Source organism: Callospermophilus lateralis, chromosome 8, assembly GCF_048772815.1.
Source record: "Callospermophilus lateralis isolate mCalLat2 chromosome 8, mCalLat2.hap1, whole genome shotgun sequence".
NCBI lineage: Eukaryota > Metazoa > Chordata > Mammalia > Rodentia > Sciuridae > Callospermophilus > Callospermophilus lateralis.
This window is the reverse complement of record NC_135312.1, coordinates 113032704-113051452: the sequence shown is the minus strand read 5'-3', so window position 1 is coordinate 113051452 and position 18749 is coordinate 113032704. Positions and strand designations below refer to the sequence as shown.

Below are 18749 nucleotides of genomic sequence, written 5' to 3'. Positions count from 1 at the left end.
GGCCAGCATCAGCAATTTAATGAGACCCTGTCTCAAAAAAAAAAAAAAAAAAAAAAAATAGAACTGTGGATGTAGCTCAGTAGTAAAGCACCCCTGGGTTCAAACCCCAGTACAAAAAAATTATGAGACAGCTAAGTTTTTCCTAATTTTCACTTTTTTTTTTTTTTTTTTTTTTTGGTTCCAGGGTTGAATCCAGGGGCACTCGGCCACTGAGCCACATCCCCAGCCCTATTTTGTATTTTAGTTAAGAGACAGGGTCTCACTGAGTTGCTTAGCATCTTGCCATTGCTGAAGCTGGCTTTGAACTTGCCATCCTCCTGTCTCGGCCTCCCGAGCTGCTGGAGTTACCGGCATGAGCCACCACACCTGGCCTAATTTGTACTTTTTAAATTAATAAAATAGCTTCGATCTTTAAAGTGCCCCCAATGAATAACAGGTTTTATGTTGTTCTTGTTTCCTATTCCCTACCCCTATCTCAGAGAAGAACAAGGAACGTACAATGAATTCAAACTTCCTAAGGAGTTTATATCCATAATAGAAGCAGCAAAAGCCCAGGCAGTGTTTTGAGAATTGAGTTTTAACCATGGCAATGGTTACTATATAACCACTGCTTATCAGGTGAGGTGTTTTTCTTTAAGAATGTAAATTTAAACGGTCATGAGTATTTACTGAGTGACTGGTCAGCTTCCCGTGTTGATTCTCATCACCTGATGCCGCTAACGCCCCAGAGAGGTCCAGATGATTCCTCAAGTGGGCATCAACAGTTTCTCCTTGAACTGGTGTTGGCCACCTGAGGATGGACCCTTAATTCATCATTTAGATGTCCTGTGGTGTGAGTCTTAAAAAATCATGTAAGGTGCCAGGGTTTTTCCTCAGTGGCAGAGCACTTACCTGACATATGCAAGGCCCTGGGTCCCATCCCCCATCGCCACTAATAATAATAAAAATACAATCTGAATGTCTTATTTTTTCAAAATTTTATTTCTCTATAAAGACCATATTTTCTTTGTGACGCTTAGTTAGCATTCTCCAATTAAGCCAGTCATAAAGTAAGAGAAATTAGTTAGAGATTGCAAATGAAGAGCGAGTAGTCTTAAAAAAAAAAAAAAAAACAACTTTTTAAAAAAATTTTATTTATTTATTCAATCAGATATATATGACAGCAGAATGCATCTTGATTCATTGTACACGATTGCAGCGCAACTTTTCATTTCTCTGGTTATACATGAAATAGCATCACACCATATGTGCAGTTATACACGTATCTACAATAATGATATCCATCTCATTCTACCATCTTTCCTGCCCCCATGCCCCCTCCCCTCCTCTCCCTCTCCTTTGCCCAAAGTTCCTCCATTTTTTCCATGTCCCCCACTCTCCCTGCATTATGGATCAGCATCCACTTATCAGAAAGAACATTTGGCCTTTGGTTTTTTGGGGGGGATTCACTTACTTTGCTTAGCATGATATTCTCCAACTCCATCCATTTACCTGCAAATGCCATAATTTAAAAAAACACTTTTTTGTGTCTCGGAAATATTGCCTAAACTCACAAGGGAAGGAAAAGTAACACATTAAAACTTCATAGCAGGCTTTGGTTCCAACTTGCCCTTTTGTCCTTTAAAAAAAAAAATACAATGACATAATAGGCTGTTGTGTTGTGTTGAGGTTTTCGAGCTTTTGGAGTCACTATTTGTGCTCATGACTGGAGCCGTGAGAACAAGTCCTTTTTTCCCCCTAAAACAAGCGGCCTCAGTCTGGGCCACTCCAGACTTCCTTGCCACTGACCTCAGCATTGACCTTGACTTATTCTAGGAAGAACTCTGCCCGATTGGCCCTTTGGTTCGTTTTTTATGTGAATTTGTGTTCACTAGCAATGAAGTGGGATCTCCCAGTTAATAAGCAAAACTGTATTCATGACTAATTCTGAGTCTGCTGTCTTGTCATTAGGATTTGGAATTTGTAAACTTGGCTTATGGAGTCTGCTTAGCCCAAGGGGTGACAGAGCTGGACAGCTATCTTATCAAGGGCATACGTAGAGTCACCTGGTTTAAAAATCAGGTCCCCAACTCTTATGTAGCCCTAAAAAAAAGTGGAGGGTTCGAGCTACATGCTTTGATTCTGAAGTGCTTCTCCACTTTTATCAAGTTTCAGGAGAAGAAACTCACTTCCCGCCACTCTTCTTCCCAAACCGTGTCAGGCTGGGGTTGGTTTCCAGCGCGACCTGGCTGCGTTGCTTTGGGTCAGGCATCAGCTCGTCTTATGAAAGGCTTCACTCAACCGGCCTGTGCAGGTCGATGCTGCTTCATTCACCATAAAATGTGATCATGCCTGGCTGTTGTCTTCACCACTTGCCTGCTGCTTCAAAGAGCTGGAATCTTTGGTCCCTTCAGGACCATAAAAGCTCATGGAGGGCAAGAACCATTCGGAACACTTTTGTGGCTGGCATGTCAAAGGCACTCCACGCTTTCAGTAATGATTCGACTGCTGGGGCCTCCGGCCCAGACTGACTCCGGGGTCCATTGGTGTCCTTTGCTAGTGATGAGGATCTCAGGATTGGGTGTCAGATACACTGACTCTCCACCACTTTTAGAGTCCCGGATGCTGAGATCTGAAGATGAAGAAGACAGCCTCACCCTCACACTTTTTGGTTTATTGGAGAGAAAGTTGACACAAATCATAGGAATGAATGGTATGGGGAAGAGAGGTAGCAGTATGAAGAACATACGCTCGTTTTTTTGTTTTGTTTTGTTTTGTTTTGGGGAGGGGGTTCCCAGGGAATGAACTCAGGGACACTTGACCACTGAGCCACATTCCCAGCCCTATTTTGTATTTTATTTAGAGACAGAATCTCACTTAGTTGCTTAGCGCCTCACTTTTGCTGAGGCTGGCTTTGAACTCACAATCCTCCTGCCTCAGCCTCCTGAGCCGCTAGAATTACAGGCATGTGCCACCACGCCTGGCTGGAGAACATACTCTGTGGTTGAATATGGAAGGTTTGACTCTAGATAGGAAGTCTTGATTCTATACAGATGTGTGTGTTTCTATGTGTGTTTCTGTGTGTGTGTGTGTGTGTGTATGACCGAAGGGGTTCATTTACCATCCTGCTATAGCAGCTTGATCTGTCATAATGGTCCTATCCATGCTGCTAAACTAAACCTTTCAAAAATAAAATCTTACAATATAGCACAATATTATCTCTTCATAGACTTTCAATCCACATTCCCACCTTCCACCAGTCCATCCAACGTAGAAAGCTTCACTCCTTTTAACCTAGTGGCACTAGGATGTATTTGGACAGTGGGGGTGGCAGAATGATTCAGAACCTTCTAGGTTCCCTGGGGAGAACTCTTGGTTAGAAGATTTTGCTGTCTAACAGATGACCTTCATTTTGATCTGGAAGTCAGCCTAAGTAAGCACTGTTATATTCTAGAAGGAAAAGAAAGTAATCACTAGTTACCCAGAATGTGGATTATAACTAGAGGCACGTGAGGACCGGGGTGTGTGGTTGTGTCAGGACCACCCAGAGGAGCCTTGGAATCTAGAGGAATGGCTTTCTGGAACTTGAAAACAATTCTGGCAGGTCAATCCTTTATTGCAGTATCGATTTTGTAGCCTAATGCAGAAGAAATTTGCTTGTTGTGCCAGAGAACACACACACACACACACACACACACACACAAAGTGCATTTATTGGTTTTCTCCAAAGGTTTGACTAAATGTAGAATAATGGGTGACTTCTGTTAAAAACCCGGATGCTAATAAAATGGGGAAGAGTCATGAGCTTCTTCTCCATGGTCCCTTTTCCCTCCAGGCCTCCTCATTCAGCCCCTCTGATTTCTCTCTGCCCATCCTCCACACAAAACGAAGGGCCTAGGACGTCGGGTGACTTCTGCAGCCTCTGTACCATGAGTACGGGATCACAGGCCTCCCCCTGCTTGGTGATCCTGGTCAGTGGAGGGGAGCAGCTGCAGGAGAATTCATTTCTCTGCCTTCCCCTCCAACCAGAGATAAGGTGAACCTGATTATGCCCAGTGGGCAAGTAGCCACCCTTGGAAATCCGTCTCCTTATTGAGACAAACCGTGAAGACTGCACACTTGCAAAAGAAAGAATGTGGAGCTGGAAGGTACGTGCAAATCCTCAGGATGGAGAGCGTGGGGGTGGGAAGGAAGATGTGTGTGTGAGCACTTAGAATTTTCTCTGCTTTTCTTTCCTCAGACTCCTTTCAAAATTACAAACAGAATGGGCCTTTGTGACCCCTAGTTTGGGATAAATAATGATCTATGACAAGAGAGTTTTCAATTCTCCTGAGAAGAGAAACTGCAGTGTGTGTGTGTGTGTGGGGGGGGGGGGGGGGGGAGGGAGCTATTTCCAGCATAAAACTAATTCCATTTACAGTGTCAGTGAAATGTTCCGTGTTTCCGTGGTTCTCCCTGCAGCCCCTGCTCTCCCCAGCCATGTAACAGATGTCATTTACACTTCAGTGACACTATCAGGCATCTCACAGGAAGCCTGGCATATTCAAAACCAAAATTCAGAAATTTGTTTACCTTTTGTCTTCAACAGCTGGGTGGAGTGAATAGGAACCTAGGAGATTGCTTAGAAAACCAGCTACACTTCAAAAAAATTAAATGTAAAACTGTCTGCTCTTTTTTCCTAGCTTTGTCCTGAGAAATCACCACCAATCTAATATTTTGTACAGAAATTTTAGGCTACTTTATTACTGAACATGAATTTAATTTCTAACAGGCCAAAGTTGATCATATGTGCAAAAGCATTACATAAAAGGGATCTAGAAATATGAGGGAATTATTTTTTCATCCAGGTTAAAATTTGAATAGTCAAGTTTTTAATACCAAACCTCTCAGATGAAATACAGGACCCTCTTTTTGTCAGCAGGAGGTCAGAAAGTTAGGAGTGAAGATGAAAGGAGTCCTAGGTTTAACCTCAATGGAATCGCCTTTAATTTTAGTCTGGCCAGGCCCATGAAAGGGTGCAACGTGAGCTAACTGCAACACCGTGTTTAATAGGGATTCTCTTCATGTCCAAGGCCAGTCATAACTTGACAAACAGTATTTCCAGCAAACAGCTTACCCCTTTTACTTTCTCCAAAAATGGTCCGTTTTCATTATTTCTATAAATCTGCTTGAAAAATATTATGATTCTCATTGCTGCCCAGCAAGCACAAGGCCCTGGGTTCAATCCCCAGCACCAGAAAAAAAAAAAAGAAAGAAAGAAAGAAAGAAAAAAAAAGACCCTCTGATTATTATGGGCTGGCCTCACTTTTTGCTATTATACCTGAAGTATTTACCTGCTTAATAAAAATAGAAACTTTGTGCAACCAAATTGTCAGGAGCTTTTCCACTGATCTAAGTACACACTCAATTCCCAAGGGCACGAAAAGGACTTCCAAGTTGCAAAATCACAACAGGTCCTTTCGCCTGTCTCCATAGGCCCTGCACCTTCCTCCAGGGACAGAGAGAGATGCACACACACACCAATAATGTTGATTCATTGGGTTTGTTTGGGGACTGCTTATACTGTGTGGGTTAGGGTTTCAAATTACTATTTGCTCTTTTAACTTCTTAGAAGGGTAAACAACTTGAAAACAGTTAAAACCAGTAGCAAAAGAAACTGGCTTCTGACCTACTCAGTTAGCTTCATTCCTCTTCCTCAGACTTGCACAGTTGTTTTTGATGATGACTAAACAAAAGAAGCGGTAAGCTGTTGTGTTGCATGTTAAAGCTATTCTTCTGCTCAGTGGTGTGACAGCCAGACCCTACATTGGTGACTAATACTGAATCAGTGGTTTTCTAAGCGCTGAACTGATGGTAAACTAAAGAGGTCTAACTGAAGGTTTTCTGGATGAAGACTCGCTGCTATAAATAGTGTTTCTTTCCTTTGTCTCTTTTTCCACCCCCAGCTTCCAACACCCAATACCCACATCCTAAAAGAGAAAATGGACAATTTGTTCCAAATAAATCTAGACAGGTGGGGAAAAGGGTCATCAGGGATCTTCTCACTGTCCCATTCCAATCTCTCCCACTCTCAAACAAACCAGGCACCTTTTTTTTTTTTTTTGTATTGGGAATGGAACTTGGGGGCACTGAGCTATATCCCCAGCCCTTTTCGTTTTTTAGTTTGTGACCAAGTTGCCGAGGCTAGCCTTGGATTTCAGGTCCTGTTATTGAGAAGAACTTGAACTTAGGGCAAGAGAGATGCTATTGCTGCTGCCATGGATATTACCATCTGGGGTGAAAGCATTTTCTATTTAAAACTTTCTGAAACCACTACTTAGCATTCAGGGAAAATAAAAAAATAAAAAAGCTTACCCTCTTAGTGATCAGAGCCTAGTCATTCTGTACTCTATTTAAAGGGCACTTATTATTTAAATTTCTTAGCCTGCAAAAATAAAATATCATTTTGTCAGTTCAAAAGTGGTTTGGAAAACTACAGGAATATGACATTTGCATTCTGCCAATAAGTCACACCAATACTAGTGACAGTAACAGTTTTTCTGATTTATTGATTGTATGCTTTCCACCCTCTGAACGAATCAGAGTCTAGAAGTTTCTCTAGGCAGTGGCTGCTGCTAGAAGGTGGATTGATGAGCCTTTGCGTTTGTCCGAGAGTCTGTTTAACTGTAGCGTTGGCAGTTCATTTCTTTCTGCAGTTTCCAATTTTAAGAGGTAATGATGCAACCTATAATCTAAATACTGGACAAACTGACCTCGTCAGATGTATGTTGTTTTAAGAAGAATAAACATGAAAAGATGAGGTGAAGCAAATCTCAGTCTGTATCATAAAAAGAGGCCAAAGGAGGAAAGGAGGAAAGAAGTGGGGAGGGAAAGGAGTCAGGGAAGGAGAAAGATTTAAAACGAATTGGTTGCTTCACTCCTATTGTCAAGGAACTGGTTTCAGTGTGTGGACACATTGGAGTTGACTCAAAGAATAGAGTTACTCCTTCAGCAAGTAAATCTGTTGAAAAACTCCAAGGGATTCTTTAGAATAGATCCTGAAGTTTGATGCATTTTGCACAATTGTTTTGATGATAGCTAAACTAAAGAAGTGATACGCTGTTGTGTTGTATGTTAAATCTATTTCTTCTGCTTAGGATTTGAATAGTGGCTCCTAATGAGAGTTTCAAATACAAAATACTTATGGGACTACACATTGGTGCAACCACTCTGGAAAGCAGTATCCAGATTCCTCAGAAAACTTGGAATGGAATCACCATGGACCCAATTATCCCTCTCCTCGTTATATACACAGAAGACTTAAAATCAGCATACTATAGTGAAGCAGCTACATCACTGTTTATAGCAGCTCAATTCACAATAGCTAAGCTATGAAACCAACTTGGGTGCCCTTCAACAAATGAATGGATAAAGAAAATGTGGTATATAAATACACAATGGACTATTACTCAGCCATAAAGAATGAAATTACGGCATTTGCCGGTAAATGGGTAGAACTGGAGGCTATCATGCTAAGTGAAATAAATAAGGCAATCTCAAAATATGAAAGGCCGAATGTTCTCTCTGATATGTGGATGCTGACTCACAATAGGTGAAGGGAGGGGGAGGGAGGAGTAGGGGTTCATTGGATTGCGGGGGGAGAAGGAAGGGAGGAAGGATGGGAATAGAAAAGACAGTAGAATGAATGGACACCACTTTCCCATGTTCATATCTGAATACACAACCAGTGTGACTCCACATCATGTACGACTACAAGAATGGGAAGTTAGGGGCTGGGGCTGGGGCTCAGTGGCAGAGTGCTCTCCTAGCATGCGTGAGGCACTGGGTTTGATCCTCAGCACCACATAAATTTAAAATGAAGATATTGTGTCCACCTAAAACTAAAAAATAAATAAATAAATATTTTTTAAAAAGAATGGGAAGTTATATTCCATGTGTGTACAATATGTCAAAACACATTATTCTGGCATGTATAACTAAAAAGAAAAAAGTAAAATCAAATTAAAAAAGGAAAAGAAACACCAAAATACTTGATGCAACAGAATCCCAGAGCTCCTCAGGACTGAGGGAAGCAAGAAGAAAGAAAATGAACTGGGGAAAGGAGACAGGTCATGGAAAGGAGAGCCGGGGAGGGAAGAGCAGCGCCCCGGGAGGAGGGGAACAGACGTGCTGCAGGCCCGCGTTGCCTAGGCCACGCTCACAACTAGTACACACACGTGGAGAGGCTTGACCTGCTTGGGAAAGTGAGGGCTGCCACACTGCCCTCTGCTCAAGAGCACTGGCAACAGCAGCCACCACCAAGCCAGGAAGTAAATCCCACGACCACACTCAGCTTCGGGCAGGCTCAGGTTCAGGAGCCTTCTGGCTTTCAGGCTGGTTGGTACTTTATTTTTATTATTATAATTTTTTGGTGCCAGGGATTAAACTCAGGGGCACTTGACCACTGAGCCACATCCCCAGCCCTATTTGTGTATTTCATTTAGAGACAGGGTCTGAGTTGCTTAGCGCCTCACCATTGCTGAGGCTGGTTTTGAACTCACAGTCTGCCTGTCTCAACCTCTCGCGCTGCTGGGATCACAGGTGGGCACCACCTCGTGTGGCAGGTTGGCACATTTTTGTGATGTGAATGATGTGAATGGACAGAAGCTCTTTCCTGGCAGGTGCAAACTTAGGTGAGACGAGGGTACAGTTAACAATCAGCAGATGAGTAGATGAAGAATAAATTGTTTTCTAGATTTGCAGCCTTAGAACCAACGCATCAAGATATGAACTCTAGCCTGGTGTGGTGGTGCACACCTGCGATCCTAGCAGCTCTGGTGGCTGAGGCAGGAGGATTGTAAGGAACATGGCAAGGAATCTGTCTCAATTTTTTTTTTTTTAATTTTTATTGTTGGTTGTTCAAAACATTACATAGTTCTTGACATCATATTTCACACTTTGATTCAAGTGGGTTATGAACTCCCATTTTTACCTGTCTCAATTTTTTAAAAATTAAAAAATAATTTTAAAAAAGAACTCTTGAGAGTTGTGCTTTGCTTCATTCAAGTATCTTTTGTCCACTGAATGTGTGCAATACAAAAAAAGGAGTCCAACCAAGCAGGACGCATTCTGGGGCAGCATGCCATGCTGCTTGTGTAAAAGGGGACCCACCAGATTGTGGGGGATGAAGGCAGAACACTACCGTCAGCCTGAAGAACGCTGCCTTTTTCCTGAAGGTGCCGTGTGAACTATAGAACATGTTGTGATGTGAACATGTAGGTCATGTGATGAAATTACAAAAGAGTAATTTGAGAGCAGTTTCAAGATGGATTTAGGGAGGAGAGAGGGGAAGGGGAAAGAACACTACTGAGATAGTGGGTGCAGACATCCAATTTAACTTCCCTAGGCTAAAAAAATACAGGAAGTGGGGTTTCCAGGATGGTAAGAATCAAGATGCCTGAAACATGGCCCAACAGCCAAAACACCTCAGGCCTCCCTTCCTCTAATTGGGGGAGTGTGGTGACAGTGGATATAAAGCTTAGACTAACAGATGTCACTTGGGAAAGAACAGCAAACTTGGCAACTGCATGAATATAAGGAATTGAGAGAGAGAAAGAGACCTCCAAACGAAAAGCTGGCATTTGACCTTTAAAAACCAGCTTTTAGGTTGGCATAGCTCAGTAGTAGAGTAAGGCCCCGAGTTCAAATCGCAGAAACAAAACAAGACATAAAACCTCAAAAGAACACTTAGGTAAAGCAGGAAGGGAAGAGGATCAGTTCTGGCAGAAAGATGAGTACACTTTATATACTGAATTCGGACTTCAGAACTAATAGAATATGAAAGCAAGAGTCCCTGGCAGTGGGAAAATAAGGAGGGAATTTGCTTTGACGTTTTAGTTTCCATGTCCCTTATTTTCCCTGGGCCCTTCCAAGGACAGCATTTGTTTTTAAGTTTTTATTGTTATGCTTTAAAAACCTCCCTCACAAGTTGTAGGCTTCAAGCCCCACCAAAGCAGGACCATCCAGGTTGGAGTGAAAGGCAATTGGCTCGGGATAATAATGGATGATGGGAGATCAAGACTTGGAAGAGGCTTATGACCACCCTCAAAGGAAAAGAAGGGTCCTCAGGGAAGGCCAGAAAAGCAGATGGCAGGACCCTGTACAAAGATCAGAGGGAAGAGGGGCAGGGTGGGTCGCCCAATTTGACCATTCAGTGATTTTTTTTTTCTTTTTTTTTTTTTTGAGACAGGGGTCTGGCTGTGTTGCCCAGGTTGGCCTAGACCTCCCGGCTCAAGTGATCCTCCTGCCCCTGCCTCGCAGCAGCTGGGATCACAGGTGAGCCTCTCTACACAGGGCTAAGGTGACTGATTCAGAGCGCATGCTCAGTACAGTGCTGGGCGCCCATGTACCCAGGGCTGGAGGAGTGGGAAGAGGCAGCAGGTGTGGACCCCCCTCGCAGCCCGGAAAGAAAGGTAGAGGATGCCAACCGCCCCTCACTTGTGGCACCCTGTCAGTCAACTTTTGCCACTCTAGTCAACATTCATTTGGAATTAATATCAGTATAAAACACAGGGCTGTCTTTAATCGAGCCTTTCCATGATCTTACTAGCATCCGTTTCGGAGTGTACACCTGACCCATGACCAAGAAACCGGCTACTGGCGAGCACCGTTTGGGGTCTAGTTGGTTGGTGGCTTGGTTTACATTACTAGTTCCTCTTTTTCTATCCAAGGAGCATGCGAGGAATTCTGTCCTTCGGGTTCAGGCACCGGGGACCAGGTGGAGAAGGAGGAAGTCCCCAGGCACCTGAGCCTGGAAAAGCCAGGTCGGTTATCTGGGATCACCGAGGCAAAGGTGGCGATGACCTCATCCCCGCAGAGGGCGCCTCCCCACTCGGCAGCTGACTTCCGCCAGCCCATCTGCCCCGCGAGTTTTCTTTGACGACTCGCTTCTCACTGCCTGGCGTCACAAGTCACTGGAGGGGGGAAAAACAAGACAAAAAAAAAAAAAAAAAACATTAAACTGATTTCTCAGTTTCCCCCTGTGAAGAGCAGGAGGAGCGCTCCCCAGACCGCGTCAGTCCGTTCAACCAGGCCTGGAAGAGACTTTTGCTTTCTGCTCTGTTTTTAATAAAACGCAAAGTTTCCTCTGTTAACACCATTGAGATTAAAACCCAGAAAACTACAAACTTACAGGTTGGCAGGCCCCAGGAAGGGGCAGACCGCTGGGGAAGCTCGGGCCCGCCAAAGTTCGGCCACCGGGCCGGGACAGTCCTCCGAGCGCTGCCCAAGGCTCCAGGGAGAAACAGGCTCTGCGGCGCGCGGGGACGCGTGAGTGTGCTGGAGGGTGTGCGTGCTGGCTGAAGTGTGTGCGGTGTGTGCGCGCGCGTGTGCGCAGGGGAGGGTGTCCGGGAGGCTGCGGCAGAGGCTCCTTTGTGGAAGCCGCTGGCCCGCTCCGAAGCCAGCGTGGCGCCTCCCTCGCCCGTTCCACTAGGACACCCGGCTCCTCTCCAAGCCGCGCCATCTCCGTCTCCCTCTCCCCGACCTCCCTCCGCAGCCCGCCTCCGTCTTCGCGTGCCGGGAACAGCTTGCGAGCGCGGCTTCCAAGACCCGAGAGCCCGGGGCAGGTGAAGGCGAGCGCGGTGGCGGCGTCGGCGGCGCCCAGAGGGTGGAGGGGAGCGGGGGAGGCCGCCGAGCAGGAAAGGGCGTGCTGCCCTTCGCGGCCGGCGCGGGGAGCTGCCCGGTCCGCAGCATTGTTACCTGAGGCAGCGGCTCCGCCCCGCCCCGCTCCGCCTCGCCCTGCCCCCTCGCGGTCCTGGGGCGGCGGGGCCTGCAGTGACCCGCGGGAGTCGGCGGCGTCGGGAGACCGCGGCTGCAGGCTGCGGCGGGAGCCGGGTGCGGGCGCGGTGAGTGAGCGCCGAGCCCACCGGCCCAGGGGGCGGGGTGGGGCCGCGGGGACTCGGAGCGGCGGGGGGCGGCGGGGGGCGGGGGGCGCCCGGACTGCCTTTCCCCTGCCTCCTCGCGAAGGCTGGAGGGGACGCGAGAGGTTCGAGCTCCTTCCGTCCCCGACCCCGGGTGACTTTGGTGGCCACCCGTTCCTGGCCGCAGAGGGCGGCGACCCTTGGCTTGAGGCGAAGACGCGCGGGTCTGGACCTGCAGCGGGAGAACCGGCTCGCCTGCGGGCTGCCTGCGGGTCGGATCCGGGCCGGCCGAGGGAGCTTCGCCACGACTGTAGAGTGTCCCTGCTCGTCGGGGAGAGCGAAGCCCCGCACCCGACGCGCCCGCAGCCGACAGCGGCCCCTGCGACCGTGGGTGCGGGGTTGGCGGGACCGAGTCCGGCGCCGCGGGCCGAGGAGCGGCGGTTCTGGCTCCGGGTTGCTGGCCCTGGAAGTTCACGTCCCAAGTGGCGCCCCTTGCTTGGGCAAGTGAGAGGAGGAGACCGGTGGGCTGGCGGGTCGCCACGCTCCAGATGCGGGACGTCGCCAGGTCTGGGACGCGGGTCCGGATTTAACCCCCGACCCCCTCCCCGGCTGGAAGCGCCGGGAGCCTCCCTTACGCGTTTTCCTCGCCGGTTCTCCGCCGCTCCCTTTGGGCCGAGCGGAGCGCGACCGCGAGGTTTTTCTCCCCGACCCGGGACCCGGGGAAGAGTACTCGCCGAGGTCCGAGGAGGGGGCGTAGCCCGGAGCGGTGGCCGAGACCGGAAGACCCCTCTTTCTCTTTAAGCCCCCGACACCTCCCCCGTTGACCCCCTCCCCCATCTCGGGGAGCTTTGGGCGGCGGCCCCCGCAGAGGGGCGGGCACTCGGGTCAGCGTGGGTGGGGGGCGCGGGGCCAGGCGGAGCGACCCCTCGGCCCGCCCCGACCGGAGGGACCTGGGGAGGAGCGAGCCGGCGGGGCGGCCGTCGCAGTGGCTTCTGCGGGAGGAGGGGAGACGACCGCTGGCGCCCCGCGGAGGCGAGGGTCGAGCCCTTCCGGCCCCCTGTCCAGCGCGCCCCTCTCCAGGGCTCCGGGGCCCCTGGCAGCGGCCGCAGAGCCTGGGCGGCCCTTGTGGGCGGTTATCAGTGCCGCGACGCGCTCCCGCCAGGCCCAGATAAGGACGTCGCTGGGGCTTGCGAGGCCGGGGACCGCCCACTCGCGTTTCCCCCGCTGCCCCGGAGCCCTGCTCCCCCGGGATCCCGACGAGCGCGGCTAGGTGTCCCCTGCCAACCGGGGTTGTGCAGGGAGGTGACCGAGCCATTGGCATTTTGGTGAGTGATTCGGGCAGGGGAGGGGGCGCCGGGTTGGAGACTGAGGAAGTGGTGAACCTCTCTCCAAGCAAAGACCTAGGAAACCTGTGTCCAGATTGACTTTCGAGAAGTCGTGTCAGTGTTCAAACATCTGTTTGCACAGAAATGACTCCTTGAGTTCGGCCGTCTGTGACCCCCTTTGCTGACCTACCGTTGTCTTCCTGGAATCGGTAGCTAGCGCTTCCTTCCCTCTCTCAAGAGCATCCTTTGGCACTCAAGTGTTCCCCCCCTCCACCTCGGTTTTGGGACTGTATGAGAAGAAACTGAAAGTGCACATTCAGAAAAGGCGTTCTTGTGCTCTGGGTGTTGCTGTCAGGGCAGCTGTGAATGTTTATGTGATGCGAGGGATTACACACGCTGTCTTGGAAATGCCTCCTCTTGATTTCTTTCATTGCTGGCCTCCTCTTGATTTCTTTCACTGAGTGCTAAATTGGACTTTATAAGTGGGATCGACTGTGTGGTTGCTCAGACTGGCATTGCCTGTTTAGTAATTAAGAAGGGGTTTGAAAGACATGTCCTGGTGAAGGAGACTTAAGGACGAAGTGCAGTGAGAACAAAAATTCTGCATTTTAGAATTATCTGAACTTTCCCCATCCTTTCTTCTCTCCCAGCTAAAATAGGTGTGCATTGTTCTCACCAAACCTGGCTCTCTCTGCCCAGGTTCATCTTCAGAAGCATGTGGGCCAGTCCTTCCTGCCCCCACATCATCTGTGACCCAGGAGAAAGATTTTTCTGGCACTGGTTTTCCTTTTGATTATTGTTGGCCAAGGGGGTGAGTGTCAAGCTGAACAACAGTGCTGGCTGACCCTCTTTCAGGAAAGGCACAGTGAGAGGAAGCCTCCATACTCTCCTTTCTTCTCTCCTGCTCACTCCCTTCGAGAGCATGGAACCTCAGGATGTTTCTTAAGCATAGGACAGAACAGTGCAGGCTTGTGCTAAAGAGCGGTTATGAGGCCACGGGGAGCTTCTCTGAAGACCCCTAGCAACATTCTCATTCTAAGCCTTTGCTTGCTGATTAAATGCTTTTGATTAAATGCAGGATCATAGTATTGCCTTATTGAAATTTTACATGATTAAAAGATGCTCAGCTGAACTACAGCCCTCCACCCCTGGAGCATCCATCACTTAAGCCCACCTCTGCTGGGTCATGGTTAGCACTCTATAGGACTTGAAAGTAAGTTATCAGCTTCAGCGCCTAATCATGACAGCTCTGCATCTGACTCAGGGCAGAGTCTTTGTCAGCATCAGCAACCATCCTCCCTGCTGCTGAGGCCCCCATATTGTAGGTGAGATGTTAAATACTAGCCTGTCTCTGCCTATCCTCGGGAGATTGATGGGATACTTGGCATGTCCCAGACAGAACCAGGTCTAATCCTATTGTCCCTACTGGCATTTGCAAGATGTGAGAAACAGGTGGCGAGCGTCATCTGTCAGGGCTGTGGCTTCACCTGCGTTTTCCAGGTGTACCTGAGAGTGTACACTGCATCTGTATTGTTCTTTGTGTATCCTCTCTCCTAACTCATGTGACTGCAAAAAAGAGTTAGAATTCTGTCTGCACTCTCTTTGCCTACCACCTCTTTGACATTGGAAATACTGCCTGAGGGGAAAGCGTTATTGAAGTTAACGGGTAGTAAAAGCATTAGCATCGGAGCTGATCATTACTGGTGAAACTGATTCATGAGAAGCTGTTGGGGGGCTAGGACCCTTGTGTGTTACTCTGGGAAAAAATTAACCAGACAACTTATTAGAAACAATGTGATACATCTTCCTTTAACTTTTAAAAACAGCATTCTTTCCAGAGATGGGGCAGTAGTTTGAAGCGTGACGACTCTTAGCTAAAAACATTTTTTTTTTTTTAATTTGGTACTTCCTCTGCACAAAACACAATACTCAAAAGATGTGCACCTTTTTGCACTTTGGTGTTAAAAGTGATGTTGTACAAACTTTGAGTGTATAGTCTTTCTCACTATCAGTATTTCTACATTTGCATGGGGGGGGGTTAATGACATATGTGTACAGCACTGAATGACTTATTACTTTTTAGGTTGGAGATTTTTTTAACTTGTCACCTGGGGCTGGAACCTAGGGCCTGAAGGGTGCTAGGCAAGCACTCCGCTACTGAATTGCTCCACAGCTATTACCATTCTTAGAGGGATAATATATAAATATGTCAGCGTATCTGGAATTGGAGGTGAACTGGAGGATTTGCAGTTTTTCTATACATGAAATATTTTATGTACAGAAGTATTTTAAAATGCACAAGGATAAACTGCCAAAATTACCTGTACAGTCTTGAAAAAAGAAGAGTTCAAATATAACTATAAACTGTAATTGACAATGAGTCATTGCTTTAGGGATGCCAGCTATGAAAACAGCCTAGTTATGCTCCTAATGATAATTATGAAAACTCCTTCTAAAAGCCAGTTGCTTCTCAAGTGAACTGTAAGTCAACTTGGATACATACTTTTCTTATTTAGAAGTTATCCAGGGCTGATAGCTGCATTATACTGTGAATGTACTTAATGCCACCAAATTTTATTAAAAATGACTAAAATAGCTTTTTTAGAGTATCCTAAGAATAGTTGGAAATGCCATTTCCTACTTACATTATAAGAAATTTTCGAAACTTAAATTTTCAGGGGCCCTGGGGGTAGCTTGTGATAGAGCCCATACTCAGCATACCTGAGTTCAATTCCCAGCATTCCTAAATATTCAAATGTTTCATAAAAATATTTGTTCTTGTAATGAAGAAATAATTTATTTATTTTATTTTATTTTTTTAAAGAGACAGTGTGAGGAGGGGGAGAGAGAGAACTTTTTAATATTTATTTTTTAGTTTTCAGTGGACACAACATCTTTGTTTGTATGTGGTGCTGAGGATCAAACCCGGGCTGCATGCATGCCAGGCGTGCGCTACCGCTTGAGCCACATCCCCAGCCCAGGAAGAAATAATTTAATATGCAATCACTAAGTATTGAAAAAGAACAAATCTCATAAACCACAAACTTTGATAGACAAAAATGGGAATTTTAAAAATATATTTTTTAGCAGCCAGAGATAACTTGGCATTTTATCTGTAAACCCCAAACATATTTCAAAGCCAATGGAATGCCTGTGAAAATAAAGGAAAATCATATATACATACGAGCAGCTTGTGATTGTTTTTAATAATAGCTGGCATCTTGGTAAGAATTGTGCATGTAGTAGCTCATTTCTTATACAAGCCAGTGAAACAGGTACATCCTAATTTTGTAGATAAAAATGCTAAATGTAAGTTAAGTAACCTATCTCTGCTCTGGTTGAGTATGTAAGAAGTAGCAGACCTGGGTTCTAGCGTCTCCTCTCTCACTTCCAAGCCAGTCCTAGCTGACATATATGTGGCTGTACGTAAAACATCTCATAATGTTTGATCAGTGTTATCACACAGTTTACCCCGGGTAATCCAGCATTGTTTGACTAACTTGGGTTCATCAAGTCTGGGCTCCAACAACTGATGCTATAAAAGGATAACTGCACCCAGGAGCCCTGTGTGTAAGTTTGGCCCTTTGTGATCTGTAGGAGGCAGTCCTTTTCTCACACTCCCCGTAGTTGGGGTGCTGTCTTGACACCTTGCACTTATTCCCTTCACCCACCCCCTACTCCATCACGTGCATCCTTGTATCAGAAGAACCGTAGTTGTTTTGACCCAGTTTCAGGTCAATAGCAACCCCAGAGCAAACATTTAAAAGTCCATGAGGACCCAGCAGAGTGAGTTATGTGGATAAGGGACACACATTTGGCAGATGTGATATGGACAGCATGCCCTTGTGTGTATCTCTTCTTTGCTAGTGTCATGAAGCAAAACAGGTAGATGACACGTTCTAATGGTTTCCACAGAGTGGTTTAACAAATGCAAGATGACAGCGTTGAAGGGGATGCTAGAGGTCATTTGACATATCCCCCTGATTTCACAAATGAGAACACTGAACTCTGGCCAGGTGGAGGGACCTGTCTGGTAATGTAAGCAGTCAGGCTTGCTTTAGACCCAGAATGTGCAATGCTCACGCCTGGCCTTCTTTTCTCTATCTGAGGGAAGGCCGCATCACCCAGTGGAGCAGGAACATAGTGACCCTGACTCCGGGGAAATGAGCTAGGCCATTATTTCATCATCTCCAACTGCCCCACCTGTTGTGTTCAAGGTGGAAGATGCCTTTTGGCCCACTGATTGGTAGGAGACAGGTCCAGACTGGAAAAAGGCAGGGTCACTGCACACCTAATGCTTCAGCAATTTGGGCAGTTTCCCTAGGGGTTGGGTATCCATTGCCCAAAAGAGAATGAACTAGTTGGTGAACCAGTAGTGATTCACAGAGCAAGCAGTACTTGCTGAACCTATAGGAGGCTCTCAATAAACATACGCTGTATTGATTAATGGAAGGTTTCCAAATTGGACTTAACTGATGCTACTTTGGCAGTGTTTCCTGGTACAATTTGGTTCAAATTCAGAGAAGTATTAGTTCCTCTTAACGCCCCTTGGGATATCTTCCTTGACGAGAATGCCCACCCATGTAGGAGTACTGGTTCTGGCCTCTGCGGGGGATAACTGGTATGAAAGCGTTTGCCAGCGCAGATTTTAAACTTGCTTTATCTTGGCAGGTTTGGAAGATGACATGCCGCACACTTGCCTCTTTTCCTGGCTGCCAACTTGCTGGCAAAAAAGCATGACACAAGGTTGATGTTTGTGTCTGCTTCTCCAAGGTCAAGGAATTATCTCCTTAGAAGGCAACAGTACTATGCATGTTATGAATTGTGTCTCCCTGGCCAGTGATAAAGAAAATGGGAATATCGCCACGGCAGCTGGATTCATGATTGGGCAGGAGTCATCCCCAGCATCTCCTCCGCCTCCTCCTCCACCCCCTCCGCCTCCACCATGTCTGTACTCAGGGGAAGGACTTTCCCCCTCGCCGCCTCCTCCCCCACCGCCTCCGCTCCCTGGGGGCCCTCCTGGCCCCCCTCCCCCTCCAGGACCACCCCCCACTTCTCACATGAATGGCTACAGTTCCCTGGGTAAGAAGAGGATGAGAAGCTTTTTTTGGAAAACCATTCCAGAGGAGCAAGTTCGTGGCAAGACCAACATCTGGACCTTGGCCGCCAGGCAGCAGCATCACTACCAGATTGATGCCAGGACGATCGAGGAGCTCTTTGGGCAGCAGGAAGACACCACCAAGTCTTGCCTCCCCAGGAGAGGAGGACCTTTAAATTCATCCTTCAGGGACGCTCGGGAAGAGGTAAGAATGGGGGGGGGCAGTCCTCCACATACCCAGTTGGTTTGCATTCGAGATAGGATTCCTGCGTGTTTCAAACAGTTGCCAAATGTCACTGAGAAGGAAGAGAAGGCAAGGGGATGTGGCCTGGAGATGATGGAGAGAGCCTCATATGAGGACTCTGAGCCAGCAGTGGAAAAGTGTTGAGAGCGTGCATGCTGCGTCCTCCCAGACATCCCCGGGGACTGTGACCTCATGCAGAGAGCATG

The 18749-nt window shown here is 47.2% G+C and overlaps 1 protein-coding gene across 1 annotated transcript in view; it reads left to right on the top strand.

Annotated features, from left to right (window-relative positions):
• Window positions 1-17934: 17934 nt before the first annotated feature.
• Window positions 17935-18749, top strand: part of Fhdc1 (FH2 domain containing 1) — a 32213-nt gene continuing 31398 nt past the window's right edge. The window contains exon 1 of the mRNA XM_076864769.2: window positions 17935-18504. Coding sequence (XP_076720884.2) covers window positions 18010-18504 — 495 coding nt within the window. The 5' untranslated portion in view covers window positions 17935-18009. The remainder of the gene's footprint in view (window positions 18505-18749) is intronic.